Source organism: Styela clava, chromosome 13 (assembly GCF_964204865.1).
Source record: "Styela clava chromosome 13, kaStyClav1.hap1.2, whole genome shotgun sequence".
NCBI lineage: Eukaryota > Metazoa > Chordata > Ascidiacea > Stolidobranchia > Styelidae > Styela > Styela clava.
The window spans coordinates 2,512,797-2,533,319 of record NC_135262.1 but is presented as its reverse complement, the minus strand read 5'-3'; the positions used below and the strand labels follow the sequence as shown (position 1 = coordinate 2,533,319).

Sequence of the window (20,523 nt, the reverse complement as noted above, 5' to 3'; positions counted from 1 at the left end):
CATTTAATATTGTGATTTATTCAACGTCTCCTCAAACAATATATAGAAAAGAGTATGTTTGTGAGACTGGTACTCCCGAAGTATGTGAACCAATATGGCGGACACTGGAATGTAGTATGTGTACCAGGTTAGGGTAAGGCCATAATTTTATTCCAATTTTTCTTATTCTAGTTCTATTGCGAGTTCGGGGACTAGCCAAGTGACTCCCGTAGTATTTGTACCTAAAATTATAGCGTAACCCTAACATGGTACAAATACTATGTTCCAATGTCCGACATCTTAGTTCACATACTTTGCGAGTACCGTGAGATCAATGGGCTTTCAAGATATTTTCAAAGATGAAGTCTTTTCTTTATTGATCATGCATGCTACTCAAGACTTCCAGGCTATCACAATAAATGAATCAATCTAAAGCAAAACTAACACAAAACACAATCAACTAAATTATATGTAACAGGCAAATGTTTCTTTCTTGGATAATACTGATAAATTAACAAGACAAATTGTAGGCATGCACAAATAATATGATTATCTTTGAAACTGTATATTCAGGGACCAGCTTGGCTGACAGTGTCTCTTTTTATTCAAATTTGGAGCTGTACTTTCGAAATAACAAGTTCGATTTGCAAAAATATTTGGAAGAAATAATTTTTTTTGGTGGCTGCTGTTCGTGACTTTTTCCGATATTGCACACAATTCCATTCAATCTACTATGTGATATTTTCATTTTCAATTCTGCCAACATTATACCATTTTTAGTTTTTAGGAAAAAAATTAATTCCACTAACGCTGAACAACTTATGGCGCTCCAGAAGTGTGTGTACAAATATGGAGGTAACTAATTTTGTTCGCCCACTTTACATAAGTTGCGTAACGGGACTGAAACCTATGGGCATGGGGTATATTCACTTGGCTAACACAGACAGTCCCCGAACTAAAATAGGGAAAATTGGATAAAAGTTATGGACTAACCCTAACCTAGTACACATATGATAAACACACTCAAACAAAAATGTTAAAAATTCTTACGTTTAGTTCCAAACTATCCATTCGCAGCAAAAAATAGGAAACAAATTGAAATTTTAATAAACAAATATGAACAAAAAGTCTAAATAACGAGTGACACATTAAGTTCGAACCCATATTCATTGTCCTTGAATCGGGACCTTGGACTCGAATCAGGGACTAAACTACAAAACGCCCTTTTTCCCAGGAATAATTTGGTGACACTGAAATTAATGATCAAAAAGGTTTCAGTGATTTTTATTACAGTAGAAAACCCTGAAAGACTTCAGAGCACATCTAAGCTCTGGAAAAGTTTCCAAAAAAACAGCCATTGATGTATGGAGGATTACTATGTATACTGAAAGTTTGGTGCTCCCGAAGTATGTGAACCAAGATGGCGGACACCGGAACGTAGTATGTGTACCAGGTTAGGCCATAATTTCAGGTACAAATACGACGAGAGCCATTTTGCTAGTTCCCGAACTCGTAATAGAACTAAAATACGGAAAATTGGAATGAAATTATGGCCTATCCTTCTAACCTAGTACACATACTACGTTCAGGTGTCCGTTATCTTAGTTCACATACTTTGGGAGTACCGAATTTTTTTTTTTTTCGAGAAGTGTTATAAATCTCACTGTGAGAAAGTCCCTACACAGTGAGATATTGATACATAGATTAAAAACAAAGAAGCATTTGTGAGGGATCAGCTCGAAAATGATTCAAGTTTTGTATCCCCCACCCCCCTATCTTCCTAGGGCCAATATTCCTTCAAAGACATCTCTTACTAAAAGGTTGGATTTGAAGATATGACTTGTCAGTGAATTATAATTTGTGTTTTAACCTAACATTGGATAGGATAGGTATAAGACTTCAAAACAACTATACGAAGTGGGTTGTGCGTCAAATTTAGGGGTTTTATTGGGTCTTATGTTTGTTTAGATCAGGGTGGTCCAAGGTTGTCGGCTCCGCGGGCCACAAAATTATTTTTGCATTGTTCGCAGGTGCCAAGTATAGGTAAACAGTGCAATACGAAACAAACACTTTATTTCGCAAACACATAGTTATCAGGCATAGCCATTCTAGGCTAATAGAAGCCCCATTCGATTTTTAGTTTTCTCTGATGCCTATATTGTTAGCATATATTCCCGACCAAAAAGTTAGTAAGCCAGATAACAAGTTAGACTGCCAAGCACATCACTAAACTTCGCTAGTTTCCCCAGCTAGCTATAACACTATTTAATTCAGTGACATTAGTGATGACAATATGTCAAAAGATTTTTCTGATTAATTTTTGACAAAACAACACGAAATGAGAATTTTTGATTACTCTCCGAAGGTGACGTGGGCCACAGATAATGAAGCGGCGGGCCACATGTGGCCCGTGGGTCTGGACCACCCTGGTTTAGATCACTGGTCCTCAACCAGGGGGCCCTAGAAAGATTTTGGGGTGGGCCGCAGAACTACCGGTATTAAAAATTGCTAGTTTTATTTATGTAATAATAATTAATTTTGATTGTAGCAGCAATCAAGGATGATGCTGTTTTCTGCTACTGAGAGGTAATTCCTATTTTAATCATAAACGTTTTAGTGTTCATTGTCGCAGGAAGATCTTGATTTTTCTTGTAGTTTTTCCCTTGCAATAAAAAGTTGATGGGCCACAAGAATTTATGTGCAGCAAAAATGGGCCACGAAAAAAAAAGGGTTGAGAACTACTGGTTTAGATAGATGGAAAAGCTGACAAGATGCCTTGGAGATGTACTGTGTGCGGTAGCTCAAATCATTCCAATGCATGAATGTGGTTTTTATATCAGATGCTTTCAAAACTTAAACTAGAAAAAGACTCGGGACAATTATCCACCGACATGTGAAGAGCTAAAATTTGAACTCAGTTTCATAATTCCAGTCTGGAATATAATGGTTAGATTCGTGGGGAATAAATGAGTGAAAAATCAAAGCTGGCAGCCCCGATATATATATATATATATATATACTAATTACTAATTAGAATTTATTCCGGTCAGTCACACTTTTTTGAATCCCAAATTCAAATCAGGGTTGTTCAATCATGATTCAAATTAAATCATCAATGCATCAATTTCCTGGTTAGCATTGGCACATTCAAATTAAATGAGAATTATTCTGGCCAGATACGCATCATTAACCCCAAAATAATTATTCTGGCCAGATATGCTTCGATAGTCATTTTCAAATTACCTGGAAATCAACTACAAGCAATCAGAACAAGCAAAAAGTTCCAAAAATTATCTACGAAATTCAAAAACCATGAGGCAGACTCCAAAATGCTATCAAAGCACTATTTCTATTACAGGGATGGCCAAAAGTGAGTAATCTATTGTTTTCTATCTATTCTATTTTGAAATACAGTTTATCCTCGTCTTGCTACACAATTAACACAAACATATTTTTGTAACGCTTCGTCCAATCAAGGTCAGACTTTTACAAAGGTCATTTTTTATTCGACAATCGTGCGCATTGTACTCTAGATAAGACTTTATACAGAAAAAAAACAGTGGTGGGATTCAAGTTTTTTGTCATCCGGTTCCGTCATACAAATGTTCTATTTTCAGGCGGTTCTGTTACAAAAAGTCATGTCATGCTAACCGGTTGGCTGACCTCATGAAAATCCGTGAGACGGTTCTATAGAACCAGTGCGAACCGGCTGAATGACACTACTGAGTGAAAGCTAGTATATTTTATAAAGCCTAGAATCTTTATTTTTTGGCGCTGCGTAACTATTTATTCAAATATTCGATCAAATTTGGCCATCCCTGTATTCTACAACTCGTGAAAAATTGAAGACGATTCTAATTAGCAAGCGGGGTAAGCAAGCCACCCAAGTTACCATAATTATTATTTTTGCTCCCAAGTTGAACGAATGACTGTAGTTACGTGGGTACAGCTGTTAATGAATAAATGCATGTTAGTACGGATAGGATTTCTAAAATACCGGTACATTTTTATGAAATGTTTTGTATGTAGGGATAGAATAGGATTTACATATTAATCACAGCTCGAATCATATGGCAAACCACGACGGCCTCTAGTCTGGTTACCAGTCCATGTCGGGTATGGGATTAGCTAACCAGTTATTTGTTTCCAGATGCAAGGACTTGATGGTGGAGGAAGCTGCAACCAACCAATGGTTATGTAAAAGTGAAGTGAGGAATTCAGCAATCCTCTCACACATAATCAACTAAACCCGCATGAGATTCAAACCAAAATTTTGGTAATTGGTCTTAAAACAAGTGCTGTTCGCTTCGTACAAGCTAGATGTTCGGGGAATTTTGTTGTCATAGATAATAAATTAGAATCAGGTATAGGCTTTGCAATGCAAAAGAATTCAAAATACTCGCCTAAGCCAGATTAAACCAAACTAAAAAGTCGCTTCGAAGGCCGCACACCATTCAAAATTGGAACTTTTCTGCTCGACGCATATTTTTTCTTGTTGGCTGCATTTGGCTCGCAGGTTGCACACCAATGCTTTAGGTTATGCTATGTTTAGTTATTTAAGTACGAGTCGAGTCACCTTGCTTTATTAAGACAATTCTCCTAAAAAACTCTAAAAAATTTTGTAATCAAAAGTATCTTTACCTCCATTAGAAGATGGCGAGTTCGGAACAATTCTTGTTGATCTGCTGTATGAACTTTCTTCTGGAGTTTTCATTCTGGAAATTTAAATTTACTCAATTAGAAGTGGTTTATATAGAAGTCCAATCACCTTCTAAATAGGTGGCCCAACTATTTCATGACCTACTGGATATATGGCAGCAGCAGCCAAAATAGCCCTCTACATAAGAAATCATGCAAATGGCGATCGAGAGCATATATCCATCACTATTCCTAAACTAGTTTCTAGCCCTTTATGGGAGAATGCATTCAAATAGTAATCGGGACCATATATCCATCCCCATTCCAACTGTCTATGTGGCAACCAAATACACCCTCCATGAGGGAGGCTTATATGGGTATTGGGTGCATATGAGCAAGGGACGTCTAACAAGATGCCAAGAGCGATAAAAACTTTAGACCTCTAATGAAGAATGCATTCAAACACTAATAAAGACCATATATCCATCCCCATTTCAACTGTCTATGTGGCAACCAAATACGCACTCCATGAGAGAGGTTATTCAACCTGCGATTGAGTGCATATGAGCAAGGGACGTCTAACAAGATGCCAAGAGCGATAAAAACTTTAGACCTCTAATGAAGAATGCATTCAAACAGTAATAAAGGCCATATATCCATCCCCATTCCTACTGTCTATATCAGGATGGTTCAAGGTTGTTGCCTTCGTGGGTCACAAAATTATTTTTGCATTGTTCGCGGGCCACAATAGTGTCATAAATAGGTAATCAGGGCAATACAAAACAAACATTTTTATTGTGCAAACAATCGATCATGTTATCGATCAGGTTATTTTTATGACGAAACAACACCAAATACGATATTCGATTACCCTTTAGCAAAGACGAAGCGGGCCACAGATAATGACGCTGGGCCTGGGTTTGGACCACCCTGGTCTATATGAAGGCCGAATAGCCCTCTAATGAAGAATGCATTCAAATGGCGATTGGGAGGATATATTCATCACTATCCCTAAACTACTGTCTATATGTCGGCCAATACGCACTCATTGGTAGAGGCTATTCAACATTGGATGGCATATGAGCAAAGGACATCCAATAAAGGATGCTCTCGTAGTATATGCACCAAGAAGGCGCACAACCTGAATTTAGTATGTGTACCAGGTTAGGGTTACCAGGTTGTGCATCATCTTGGTGCACATACTACGGGAGCGCCTAATAAAGTGCCAAGAGCTATTAAATTTTCATGGAATTATAGCAAATGATTGCGTGTTAGTAAATACTGATCGGTACAAAATAAATTCAAAGAAAGATTGGGAACCAACATTTTAGACATTTTTTATTTCTAACCCTGCAAACTCCATTCTGGCAGTTTTGTTCCGAGAAGACAATACTCATTTTGAACCCTGCAAAATTTTATGCCCACAGCTTACAGTATAGATTAGGAAAGTAAAACAAAGATGAAAAAAAAATATATACAACACCATATTTTACTATTTATTAGAATTGTCAAGATGAATACCAAATTGAACCATATTTTGGGAACTATAAGGCGCACACTGTCAATACACAAGTCGCATCAGGCTATAGAACTCAACAATTTTCAAAGCATCGTGGTACTTTGTAGGCAATAAAAAATCAAACACTACATGATTCATATATAAGGCACGACAGGTTATAAAGCTCAGTGGTGCACGGCTGGTTTTTCACCGCCTTATGATAGATACCGGTAAAACACGGTGAACAGAAGTAAGGCCAAATGAACGCTAATCTTGTCGCTGTCTGTCATATCTCAATTGCTGTGGACTGGTATATAAAATACAGTAAACAGAAGTGACATTAAATAGAGACTTGTGTTGTCGTTGTCGATGTCTGTCATATCTCAATTACTGCACGACTGATTTTTGATCGTGTTATGGTCTATAAAATACTGTAAACAGAAGTGACGTTAAATGAAGACTAATCTTGGAGCTGTCTGTCATATCTCAATTGCTGCAAGATCGATTTTTGACCTTCTTATGGTATATAAAATACAGTAAACAGAAGTGGCATTGAATAAAGACTTGTGTTATCGCTGTCTGTCATATCACAATTACTTCATGACTGATTTTTGATCGTGTTATGGTCTATAAAATACGGTAAACAGAAGTGACGTTAAATGAAGACTAATCTTGTCGCTGTCTGTCATATCCCAATTACGTCACGACTGATTTGTGATCGTGTTATGGTCTATAAAATATAGAAAACAGAAGCGACGTTGAATGAAGACTAATCTTGGCGCCGTCTGTCATATCCCAATTACTTCACGACTGATTTGTGATTGTGTTATGGTCTATAAAATATAGAAAACAGAAGCGACGTTGAATGAAGACTAATCTTGGCGCTGTCTGTCAGATCTTAGCTGCTGAGACTTATTCTACCTTCAAGTTAAATATCCTTTCCTGAAATTTAAATCATCGGACGTTTCTTGTTTATACAACACTGTGATAAAAATGTTTTATCTCCAGCTGAAACTAATTTTGGTTAGCATTGGTCCAGATCAGTGATTCTCAAAGTGAGCAATGACGCCTCCAGCGGACGAAAGAGATAGAACAGGAGTTTATTTTACCAGAACCCAAATTTAAAATTTCGCCGTTTGCTTACGTACAACACAATGATATGTTTCCCAAAGCATGGGGATCACGGACAAACTATAAACCAGGATTGAGTTGTTATTTGGAAACGAAAAATCAACAGGATATCTACTCTTGCTACTTTATAATGGTGCATAAAAATATTCATAGGGATCTGGCAAGTGAATTTGTGAATGGGAGGCTGGGTTTTTTGGTTGATTTTGGAATTTATTTTATAGTGATTGATTCAGAGTTTAAATTTTGGCGGTTTTTTGTTTGTTACCCTGAGTTGCACCCCATATGAAATAGGTAATTGAAACGCAAAGGCACAAAGATAGTCAACGAGATAGCGATCACCGCGTGACCCATCACTAATTAATCAATAACTCGCTAATTATACAACATAATTCATCCAAAACCAATAGGCTTCTGATCCGAGATATGATGAATGCACATGCAAAATTCGAAGCGTATTCATCCTCGCTTTCGTGAGATATTGCATGTTTCAGACAAACACACAACCAAACAAACAGACAAATACCTATCAACATACTTACCGATCAAGATCGATAAGTAACAAAGTATGAACGAACATACGTCGTTCTTACAAGGTAAGAAATATAAAAGCTTCAATTTTTTGTAGCTTGAAATGATTTTTAGACCCCCAAAACTCTTTTAGACTCTTAAAAAACACACTTTTTCCGACCTCTGGCCGGACCTGTACAGTCTACCTTGACAATAAAAAGTTTTCAGCCACCCCCTTTAGAAATTCCTCGCCATGAACCTGTCGGAAAGAGGCCACAGATCAATGAAGTTTGAGAACCTCTGCTATCTAGCCTTTTTCTTTCAAAGCAGTTTTTTATCTCAAATATCTGGGTAATGATTATAAATGTCAATGTCAATGAATCGATTTATAGTTTGTTTGCATATCCTGTTTGAACTAGACAATACAAACAGTTGGTTTTGTATAGTACTGTGCAGTACAAAGGAGTTGCTTTATAGACTACAGGCGAGCCGTAGAATTAAAGTTTAATAGCAAGTGTGGCGTTCTTCTACAGGAATTGGGAGTCGTATTGAAGTCAAAATACTGAATTGTGGACTTTCATTAGGCAGACAAAATTTTTAGCAAGCCAAAGTCGTTGCAACAAACTGTGTGTGGCGAGACACCGACACCCTAGTGATAATTTTGAGTGTGCTTCAAAAGTAGGGAAAACAGAGGGTAAAAGATTCAAGATTTTACAAAGTTAGATTGATCATGGTTAATACAGCAATGGGGATAGAAAACTATCAGAACAGGAATCTGATACAGAAAATAGATTCAAAGTAAGTAAAAATTTAGTGACTAATTTTAATTATAGTCATTGTCGACATCTTTTAAAAATCTGGTATGAATTGTTCATCTTATTGGTTCACTTCTCCCCCCTGATCAAATAAAAACATTTCATATATCGCTTTTAGCTTACGCTTGGAAATATGCACTTCTAAACAAGAACGTGAAGACTTTTATAAGAGAGCTGGAGAATCGTTTCATCAATCAACCATATCATTACGGCATCTACCCAATGTTGAGAAAAGGAGAAAATTTCTGCCAGCTTATTTCAGATACTTGCATGAAGTATGTTAGCTATGTTATTGCCAGTTTTATAGAGATACTTTGCCTACATGTTTTTTCGATGACATTTTTTTGTACTTTCACATCTTTATGTACTTTCACATTTTTACGACTTTCACATATGTAAATCCTAATTGGGTTTGTCTAATGAAGTCAAGCTTTCGAAAATTAGAAACAAATCAAGTCCATGTATCTGATCAAAAAGTAGGCCAACTAATCCCATACCCGACATGGACTGATAACAAGACGAAAGTATGTGGTTCGCCATATGATAAAGCCAACTTATCGATTTTCCTCTCCCCTTGATTAATTTTTCAATCTAACATACCCATTTTCAAATAATCTCAAGAGTTCATTGACATCAGGAAAAGCAATTTTAATGGCTCTCAAAAAGCGAGAAAATGTCAACGGCAAAGAAGTTTGGAAAATTGTGTACAGTGAAATCTACGTTTATGACACATCGCCTACTGACGAATCAGATAGTTCTGAAATCATGGAAATTGATAGAGAAGCAGCAGAAGAAATAATAAAGTATGTTTAGGGATATCTGAAAAATGTTTTCTGATTGGTTCAGAATTAAATATATACAGGGTGATCAAACCAAGTGTAGATAAATGTTTATTAAAATACCCACAATATAAATGTAAGAGAGAAAAAAATATTTTGCAGAAAATACGACGAAAATACTACACCACGAAAGCAACTTTGAATTATTGCAACAATTAACTTTTGTATTCGCTTAACGACGTTTATAGCGCTACCAATCCTTGTACTTAGAGAAGAGATCGCCCTCGCCCGTTACTGTCTACTTATTATAACGAAAGGGCATGTTTTTGCCATTTTGCGCGTTGCGTCACAATACATCATATCAAAACCACTAAATTATCCAAAACCTCGTTCGAATACAATTTGATCAATACCGGTACTAACCGCTATCATTAATGCACCCTTATTTGCCGTCAGCGTGACGTGTTATTCAATATAGATTCTCGTAGTTATCGTGGATTGAATATATGTTACACGACTGGAAAGTCAATATACGCTGAAAAAGTCGGCTCTTTTAACGAGCGTGTAATCGCGTTGACTGTTTCCGAAGAGAATATAAATTTTCGATTTTGAACCCCCCCTCCCTCCTTTTAAAGACCCTGGCTCCGCCATTGAAGTCTTAACGTTCTGTAAGAATCTACAATTTTTAGGAGTATCAGAATCTTTCTGTTTCGGCATTGCCTATCCAATTTATCACTTATGGTGCCTGGTGGGCATGGGATCCCAGAGATATGTAACCTGTGTAGGCCATTGTGCCCCAATGTTAACATTCCTTCAACTTTTACAGGAGAGACAAATGGCATCAGAAGAACATCGATGGCCCGTTACGTGAAATCGCAAAAAGTGCTGGCTCAGCTGCTTGGCTATTAGCACGTCAAGCCACAACACCAGAGTACAAGCAACAAAAATATGGTCTTAATTACAGCAGAATCGCGGCAAAAATTGCATACGAATTAGGCTTAAAGATGCATGCCGATTCTGGCAAAGCACCATTCAAAATTCAACCGTTTGAATATGTCGCATTTAACGATACGTTCTCAGGTGGATTTAAACTGATGGATAAAATTGGCCTTTTCCCGATTGCACATTTGCATTATAATTTCAAACCAGGGTTAAAGTGCTATCACGAATCAGAGGAGGGCACTGACAGAAGCCAGCATTCATGTTACTTTATAATGGTTGATAAAAACATTCATCCGAAGCTGAAGCAAGCCTTGGAAAAGGGATTTAAGGCTAAATTGTGAACTTTTTCAGCTTGGAAATATAATGAACTGAATTGATTATAATTTGATCTACTACAAGAATATTGTCAAATGTTCATCAAACATCAAATGGACTTTGATATGTCCCAAAAGATTCACTATCACCCTAAAATACAGTGTGACTCAGTGTACTGTAAAGTGCTTTATTGTGCTAATATTGTGTACAGTGTTTTAATATTATTTTATATGTACAGTAACACATAATTTCATTTCAATCTTCTTTTCCAACATGTATCCTTTCAGTAACACAACATTATGGCACTTGTGCCATGCCTTGACCTTTGCACCCCTCCACCTGTACATGGCAATGAGCTTCGTGCCTGCCGGTACTCTGGTACTAGACTAGCCTTGTGCACTGAACAATCTGCTTTAACTATTAACCTGTAATTTACAGATAAAACAGTAGTTTACTGCAGTTAGGATTATATTCTTTGTTACTGATAATAAAAGCTCAGTTCTACACCCATTGGTCTGTTCTTAGTCAAGCCAGGCTATCTGTCAGGAAGCAATCAAGCAAGCACAGCCCTGAACATATTAGACATATTCATTTATATGATGATAAATTGATTTTATCAACTAAAAACCCATATGGGGTGTACTAGGGTATTGTGTACTGAACTGCAAGTCCTTTCTCCTTGTTTACTTTCTACTTTGGATCCGTGTGTGTCAGTTGCCACAAGGATGTTTGAACGAGATAGTATTATAAAGATAAATAACATAATCTCTTTCCACGAAATAGTAAGTTTATTTATGAGCTTTCGTCAGATCATATTCTAACTTCTTCAGATAAAACAAGATATGACTTAATCAATAGTCTTCAAATGTACAGAATTTTTAGCGTACCTATGATTTGTTTCAATTGATTAAAAATTGTCAGCGAAAATTTTAGAGCTTAGAAACATACATGCGACCAACACCTATTTCAAAATAATTTATTTCCAATTGGTATAGCCCATCTGTTATAAAGATGCAAGCAATAGTCATATATACTTTCCTTGGTAGATATCAAAGTTTATTGCCGTATATTTGAATATGTATTTTATAATTTTAAATTGTTACAAGGACGATAATAAAAGTATTTAATTTAACAAAATAGTAAGTTTCTTACAGAATGGAGAGAAAAAAGTGTGAATATTATTTCAGATAGGCTTTTAGCAGTCATATGAGGAATACTAATTTTATTTCAAGCTCTGCACATTGTTAACCAATTATGCATATTTATTTGGAAGCAGAATTACTTTATGTCTCATAACCAGTTAAAATACAATAATTTATGTCTGACCAATGAATCTTATACAGCAATAGGTCAAGCTTGATAACGCCACTTACCGGACAACTGAAGAGTTTAAATAATTAATTTAAGCTGATATTATTGAGTTATGCCATATCTCCTACCCTGTCTCAAACATGCTATTTTCTTTTAACTGATTGAAGTATTTGGTTGTAATAAGATCTTTCTAACACTCAGACTTACATTAAGTTAAATGTGTTATGTTTCATTTGTGAACTTTGGATTTATATAGAGACACTCAAGTTGGCGATCTGTAAAGAATCTGCTCATCCGACTTCCCAACGAATATAACTCAGATAAACGCATTGTTCATTTCAAGTACTGCATTTCATATTGGACAACATGGACATACCTTCAAGCAATTTATCACATAGAAATAATTCATGCATAAAGTAAAAGCTACCGACTGCAAAGCAGCTATCAGGGTGTTGAATAATTCATAAAGCTGATATGACTCATACATATGTAAATAACTGTTTATTTCGAACCCTGCGATTTAGAGCAAACAGCAGAAACACTATCTACAATCTATGCACTATACAGAAATCATTTATTATTAGGAAGGTAATTTAGGAAGCCAAATTAAATGTCCAGGCAATCATATTGCTCATTTTGAGTTCTGCAATTAATAGCAGACAATAAAAGAGACAATATTCTACAATTTATTCAATCTTACTTATTGAATAGCAGCTAGCAGAGTGTTTATGAAAGCAATGTGACTCAAAATAAATGCTCATTTCGAGTTCTGTGATTAATATTATACAACACAAACCCTCAAGCTATTCATCGAATGTGACTTATTTAATTCTACTTTCTGAAAAAATGTTAGCTGAGAATGAAAAGTGTGAACTGTGAAATGACCTGTTACACATGACTGGTCATGGCTAGTCAACCATGAAGGGCAGAGGTCATATGTAGTATCAGTTTTCATTATGTAAGTGTTTGTGCTGTTGGTGTGTTGATTCAGTGACATTGTATTTACATTTTGTGAAGTGAAGTGTGATTAGACAGAACAATGTTATTTAAATATAAAATGGTTGATGCTGCCAAACTACAGTTTTTTATTTTTTGGGACTAGAATTAGCTGTTTTATTTTAACTAGGTTCAGACAGATAATAGCTTATCTATATTTATTGACTAGTCAACATGGCTGGCAGCATTAATGTTATGCTTACAGAGTACAACTATTCTGCTCAGACACACTCCATTGATTTTTATTGATACAGGAGTTCAGATTGTGTTAGTAGACCCAATTCAACAACTGTGGATCTTATTCTAACCCCAAAATGGTTGAGCAATGGCTGCCAGCATTAGTGCCATGTTTTATGAGGTACAATTATTCTGCTCAGACACACTCCATTGATTTTTAGTGATAGAGCAGTCCAAATTGTGTTAAATTACACCCAATTCAACAATCGTTGATCTTATTTTAACTCAAAATGATTGAGCATGAATGGCAGCACAAGTGCTATGTTTGCAGATTACAATTATTCTGATAAGACACGCTTCACTAAATTTTTGCAGAGTATTTTAATTCCTAGAAACTAAATGTCGAAGTTATCAAGAATAATTTGTAAAAAAACGCGCAATGTATGGAAAATAAGAGCAAATATGATGTCACAATCGCAAATAATCGACAAAGAGTAAGTGTCATCTCATTGTATGTGGTTTTACAAACTATGCTGAACAGGACAAAACATCGGTCGGAGACCGAAGACTTATCGATCGAAAGTTAGGGGACCCCCTAAAAGAGAAACTGCGGTTTCGATTCAACAACTCTTACTCCATAGTGACACCCTGTGTCCCATCACTAATTAATTAATACCTCGCTAATTATACGACATTAAAAAATTATTCATTTCAGCATTCGACTTGATTTCTGCTCGACAAAAGAAGAACGCGAAGAGTTTTATAAAATAGCAGGAGAATCATTTTTTATTTCATCAATTTCATTACGTTATTTACCAGATGAAGAAAAACGAAAACAATTTCTACCAGCATATTTTAGATATTTACACGAGGTATGTAATGCTATAACTTATTGAAGCATATCTTTACAGAATGATCTAATATTTGCCAGTTACTGATGATGCTAGTCACACCTCATTGGTTTTTCAGTAGAAACAAATTTTACTGACATATTCTAGATATTTACATGAGGAATGTTCCAAGGTAATATTCCATCATAATAAAAAAAATAAGTAGAGCTCATCTTGCCAGCATGATTTCATTAAACCCATTGCTATAGATGCTGCCATCACACTCCATTGGTTCACATACATAGACTTGATAGTGGAGGAAGCTCGGAAAATATATTTAGCGTTTGCGTTGATTGTCAAAATTACGCCAAAAAGGCTTAGGCTAGGATTTACATATTTATCTCAGGGAGGGGAAAGTTGAAACGACGGCCTATTCATAATATGGCAACAGCCTATCGCCCGGTTATCAATCCATGTTGGGTATGGGATTAGTTAGTTATTTGTTTCGGAAGCATGAACTTGATGGTGGAGGAAGCCATAACCGACCAGCGGTTACTTGAATCACCCTACGGCGGTGATGAGTCTGGCAATCTTCTCATACACAACTATCCATGCATGGGATTCGAACATGCGAACCAATGCAGAGTAATCAGAAGTGCAGTGGCGAGCATATTCCTAATGCTCAGCACGATGTGCCACACTGCATTCTACATGTGCCCACTAAGTAAATGAAGTATTTAGGAATAAAAACTATTTTTCAGGAGCAAATAGCCACTGGTAAAGCAACTTTAATGGCTTTGAAAAAACGTGAAAATATTGAGGGGAAAGAAGTTTGGAGAACTGCATACAGCGGTGTCTATGCTTATGATACAAATCCTACAGAACATGCAGATGCTTCTGAAATTATGGAGATTTATGAAGAAGGAGCTGAAGCAATGATTAAGTGAGTTAGTGTGACGGCTCAACATTTCATTGGGCGTCATATGCTAAAGAGCAAAGGCTGTACATGAATATTTAAAGTTAGGTTTCCCCGTAGTATGTGCAACAAGATGGCAGACACCGGAATGGAACATACTACGGGAGCGCCTAAAGTTATAGTATATCTTCGCATTTAAGCAGAGTTAAAAACTCATAACTCTGACATAACACTTAAACGAAGTGTTATGTCAAACTTAATTCTGCCAGCTATACTCAGAATCATGCTAGGTTCTCACGATAAGAGCGTGCACACACACGAAGCAGCGCTTGGTATACTATGACAGCGATAACAGTCTGTGATCGGTGTGTTACAATTTGTAGGATCGGCTCATATGCAGTAGGTCTAATCTAAAAATTAAAAAATCTCATAAACAGTGTGCTGTAGCAATAACTAATTAAACTGAGTAGCGGTTCTCAACTTCTCAGCCTTTTTTCTGAGCGAACAAAGTTTTTCGAAAAAGTTTGTAAAATCTCGCTACCCAAGGATATGCTTAAATACTATAACAATAACCAAAGCAACCTCACGTTCACAGTTCGTTGGTCATGATCAGTCATCTGTAACTGATGACATTCACTGGTCATGTCTAGCCATCTGTAAAAACGCTAGTTGCCAAAATACAATATATATATATATATAAATACACAGCTAACCCTATAAGCATCAAACGAGAATATCGGTCGGAGACCGAAGACTTATCGATCGAAACTGCGGTTTCGATTCATGACTCTATAGTGACACCGCATGTCCCATCACTAATTAATTAATAACTCGCTAATTATACGACATAATTCATCCAAAATCAATAGGCTTCTGGTCAGAGATATGATGAATGCACATGCAAAATTTGGAGCAGATTCAACCACGCCTCCGTGAGATATCGCGTGCATCTAACAGACAGAAAAATACCTATCAACATACTTACTGATCTAAAGATCGATAAGTAATAACTCATATTTATTTCACAGGAGGGACAAATGGTTCGAAGAAAACATTGATGGCCCACTACGAGATATAGCACAGAAATTTGGAACAGCGGCCTGGCTTATGGCACGTCAAGCGGTGACGAAGGAATACAAGAACCAGAACTACGGACTCAAATATAGTCGTTTTTCAACAAACATAGCATACGAAATGGGACTCAAAAAGCATGCAGAATCGAACAATTCGCCGTTCAAATATCCACCTTTTGAATACGTAGCGTCCAGTGACACGTTTCCTGGGGGCATGAAGCTGATGGAAAAATCTGGAATGTATGCAGCCGCACATTTACATTACGATCATAAGCTAGGGTTAAAGTGCTACCTCGATTCCGAGGAAAAGGATCGGAGCAAGCATTCCTGCTATTTCATCATGGTTGACAAAAAAATTCATCCAGTTTTGAAAGAAGAGCTAAACAAGGCATTTAACAAAGCTAAACTGTAAATTGATCAATGATCAAAAAAAAATAAAATAGAAAAACAAACAATGGTTTGACTGAAATGATTTACTCGTGCTCTAAAAATTTGCCGCAGGAAATTTCGCAGTAGGAAATCTCGCTGCAAGAGCATTTTGCTGTAAAACAAACATTTGTGATAAAAGAGTTGGGTTAGGGTCAAGGTATGCTCTTGAATAACATAGATTTTCATCACAAATACTTCCTAGAACCTGATTTACTCCAAATACATTCCGGAATAACGAAATATCAAATAAATCTAAATTGGTCATTCGAACAAATGATTCTTTGAATTCAATAGAGTATTTCATAATTTTTCGGTATTAGTATGTAATATCATTAATTTCAAATGTACAAAATGACTTATTTCCATGACTTTACTTTTTTGAATCGAATATCGAATACTTGGTAATCTAATGCAGAATTCTTTATTACTTATCGATCTTAAGATCGGTAAGTATATTGATAGGTATTTGTCTGTATGTATGTCTGTCTGTTAGATGCACGCGATATCTCACGAAAGCGAGATTGAATCTGCTCCAGATTTTGCATGTGCATTCATCTTATCTCGGACCAGAAGCCTATTGATTTTGGGCGAATTATGTCGTATAATTAGCGAGTTATCAATCAATTATTGATATAGTGATCTAGATTTTTGTAAAGCGAGAGAATTTTGAAACCCGCCGAGTGTGTGTGTGCGATGCGCAGTGCGCAAGTTACAAGAGCGGATGAATCGAAACTGCAGTTTCTGTTTTGGGGGATCCCCTAACTATCGATCGATAAGTCTTCGGTTTCCAACCGATATTCTCGTTTTCATTGTTAAAAGGTTTTATTTTTTGTCTTATCATCCATGTCAAATGTACTAAATTAAATATTTTCCATGACCTAAATTTGAATTGAACAATTGTAATCTAATTAAATGTGACATTTTTATTGTAGCAAGTCCTCCAGACTTAATTTTGTTGCAGCTTGAATAAATAAAAGACAAACGAGAATATCGGTCGGAGACTGACTACTTGATCGGAAGTTGGGGGATCCCCCAAAACAGAAACTGCGGTTTCGATTCATAAATAAATAAGAGATAAATAAAAACTATTAAGTCGACTCATTTTACCGAGTTGCCAGCCCTGTTCCAAGCTGCGTCCCCCTTTTAGAATTTGTCAAGTAGTACAACAAATAGTACAGCGAGGATATGTTTTATTTGAAAATCCAGTTGCAAATACATGGATGGAAGGTAAATATCCAGGCGGACAAGATCAAATCTAACAAATATTTTTATTTTCAATCAGCTAAATAACGCTCCCTCAAAGAAGTCTTACCTCCGCAAGATGTAAAATTACAGAAACAGATTAGTGTTAGCAGTACTCTTGCATCACTAATAATGAAACAGCCAAAACTCTCTTCTGCTATCAAACCCCCCAAAAAACAAAAAAGGTAGATTACTGAATAATCAAAAATATAAAAATCCAAATTTTTTGCATCTCCCCGACCCCCAATAAATAAAAAAGTAGACGCCTAAATTATCGAAAATAAAACAATTCAAATTTTTTTGTGTACACCCTACCCCACTAGAAATGAAAAAAAAAAATAGACTCCTGAATCATAAAAAATCCAAATAAGGTCCCCTCCCCCCCTCCTAAAAATGACACCTGAATCATCGAAAATTGAACAATCCAAAACTTTTTGTGCCCACCCTACCCTCTAAAAATGAAAAAAGTCGACCCCCGAATCATCAAAAATAAACAGTCTATTTTTTTCATCACCCCACTACCCCCCAAAATTTGAAAAAAAAATTGGTACCTTCCACCTCCTCCACGTATTGCTACAACTGGTTGTCCACCTCCTCTGACCGCAGCCTGACCATGAGGAGAATTTTGTCCTGGGCGGACCGGTTTTACTGGAAAAAAGAATATCATTGAATGCAATTCAATTTTTTGAATAAACATTGTTGAAATATTTGTTTATTTTCATACTTGGTAACAGGAATTGCAGGTGAAAAACTACACTATTTTGAAATGGTTCCAAACAGGACAGGTGATTTCACTGGAGAATACTGATATGTTGGTGTAGAACATGGGTGGGCAGAGTTTTTGGACCAGAGGCCACAATGTTTGCCCGACCAGACTGGCAAGCCATGTAAGTGTGACGTAAAAAGTTCCCTTTTAAGAACAATATATACAGTGTATCAAAATCGAAAGTGGAAAACAATAAGTTCCGTGCCATAACTAAATTTCATCGCAATCTTAACAAGTTGCTTGAGCTATTTGTAACTAAAACGTCGATTACAAACATATGGTTTTAGTTTGGTTATGGCAGCATCAGGTGGGCCAGATTAAATTATCCAACGGGCCGTATTTGGCCATGTCAGGTGTAGAAGGAAAGTCTAAATCTTTGATAAATATTCAACTGGTGATAGGTGCATTTCACACTTTATTAACTAAGTCAAAAATCTTACTCTACCACAGGAAACAACTACAAGAAAATTTTCCCCTCTCTGGTGTTAATCTTGCAGGTTGGGAAACACTGATTAGACTCTTATGAGCGTTCATCATTAACCTACCGTACTGAAATTATCAAGCTCACCTATCTGAGCAGTGTGTCCTCTTCTCTGCATGTTCTTTGCTCTCACGGCCTCCTTGATTCTGTCAACTTCGTGTTGGTACCTGGGAATAACAGAAGTTTAGAAATTGGAAAATTGATTATCTAATATCCAGAATGCATTGTAAATGACTAATTCAAACATATCTAACTTGTTTTGAAAAGGGTGGTGTTTAACAGGACATATAGAGAATAAATGAGTTTTAACCCAGAAATGCAAAAGAAGATAAACAGTGATTTGATTGCAGTTATCCAGTACATTTCTAGTTCACAGGCATCTCAACCTAACAGCTATAACCAGGGATTCTATACCGTCCTTATTTCTAAGGTTTGTCCTAATTTTTGGCTTGCGTGTCCTTATTTTGTCTTATTTGGACTTCATAAAGGAAGCTTTGTGTTGTTTGTCTTACCGCCAAAGCTTTATTGTGGCATCATACAAGAAACACAATCTTATTTGGAACACAAAAAAGCAAGGCACAGATAGGCATGAAGCATTGTTAGTGTAGCGACTGTTAGGTTTTGTCATGGTTATTTTAGCCTAAATTTCAAATTGAGCAAATGTAAGAACGTTTTTCATGAGTACAGAAAGAATTCAAAGTTAAACGAAGCGTGAAGGTTGATTGCTTCGCACACTGTGACGTTTGTAATTGTGACATCAACCTGGCGCCGAAAGAAAGGAAAGCCAACTATTTCTGCTCACAATGCAGAAAATTTTCAAGTCGTCCTTATTTTGGGTTCCAGATCGATGAAATTCCTGGCTTTAACAGTAGCAATTGATTTATCTATGTGAGAAGGGGCAAGTCTTAGCATTGAATCCAGTGATTTCCATACATCACCACTATAGATATAAAACATCCCCTAATTTTAAGTTGTGAATATTTAATTTCTAACTTAAATATAATTGTATTTGAATATCCAGAAAGTGTCGTATATATCAGTGCAGACGGTCAGTCAACTAAATTAATAGGATGAGATACAAATAGTTTGATCGCAAATAGTAAAACATCATCCCCTTTAAATGAAAAGCTGGGGAGTGCACTAACTGAACCTGGTACTGCGACTGGGATTTTAGAAAAATTGACATGAGTAACAGAAAGAAAATAACACCACATTGTGAACTGAATTAATTCAGCGTTAGGTCATCAAGTATATACTATACAATATATTAGGACATAGAGACACTAAGATTAAGCCTTATTATTGACCGTTTTCTGTCTCTCATAGCTCCTTCTTTCGCATCCTTGAGAGCAGTTTCCAAAGATTTCACTCGCTCAGCAGTTGCTCTCAATCTCTTCTCCAACTTGGGCAATTCACAGCGAAGATCAGCATTATCACGAACAAGCTAGGTGTAGAATAAAAACATGGGTTCAACTCCACGTCCGAAACCTTACTCCACAAAATATTAGGCAAGCTCTCACAATATCCATTTATAAAAATTAGTAGTATTATACACCAGTGTCTATAGCAGGCATTCACCAACTGGGGGTCGTGATCCCACAGAGGGCGTGTGACAAATTTTTTGGGGGGGGTTGAAAAGATTACACCAATTTCACACAAAATACAACCCTCATTGCGATATCTCATCATTTCACTTTG

At 36.4% G+C, this 20,523-nt stretch overlaps 3 protein-coding genes across 6 annotated transcripts in view; 2 read left to right on the top strand and 1 right to left on the bottom strand.

Moving 5' to 3' along the window:
• The window catches only part of LOC120332705 (kinesin heavy chain-like), a 62,716-nt gene that overhangs the window by 5,815 nt on the left and 36,378 nt on the right, over positions 1–20,523 (bottom strand). The window contains exons 22-26 of one of the 4 annotated variants that reach the window (XM_078119487.1): positions 20,133–20,269; positions 18,913–18,992; positions 18,130–18,226; positions 4,621–4,694; positions 3,872–3,928 (exon numbers count right to left, since the gene is read on the bottom strand). In XM_078119487.1, the coding sequence (XP_077975613.1) occupies positions 3,915–3,928; positions 4,621–4,694; positions 18,130–18,226; positions 18,913–18,992; positions 20,133–20,269 (402 nt within the window). In that variant the 3' untranslated portion in view covers positions 3,872–3,914. Of the gene's footprint in view, positions 1–1,029; positions 1,043–1,139; positions 1,230–3,871; positions 3,929–4,620; positions 4,695–18,129; positions 18,227–18,912; positions 18,993–20,132; positions 20,270–20,523 lie in introns of all 4 variants that reach the window. The other 3 variants (XM_078119486.1, XM_078119488.1, XM_039400010.2) reach the window with 3 other exon arrangements.
• Positions 8,144–11,336, top strand: LOC120332708 (uncharacterized). The gene is made up of 4 exons (XM_039400017.2): positions 8,144–8,551; positions 8,687–8,843; positions 9,190–9,371; positions 10,174–11,336. The coding sequence occupies exons 1-4, from the start codon at positions 8,484–8,486 to the stop codon at positions 10,628–10,630; spliced, it is 864 nt and encodes a 287-aa protein (XP_039255951.2). The 5' UTR covers positions 8,144–8,483; the 3' UTR covers positions 10,631–11,336.
• Positions 13,426–17,326, top strand: LOC120332706 (uncharacterized). The gene is made up of 4 exons (XM_039400015.2): positions 13,426–13,582; positions 13,804–13,960; positions 14,680–14,861; positions 15,863–17,326. The coding sequence occupies exons 1-4, from the start codon at positions 13,488–13,490 to the stop codon at positions 16,317–16,319; spliced, it is 891 nt and encodes a 296-aa protein (XP_039255949.2). The 5' UTR covers positions 13,426–13,487; the 3' UTR covers positions 16,320–17,326.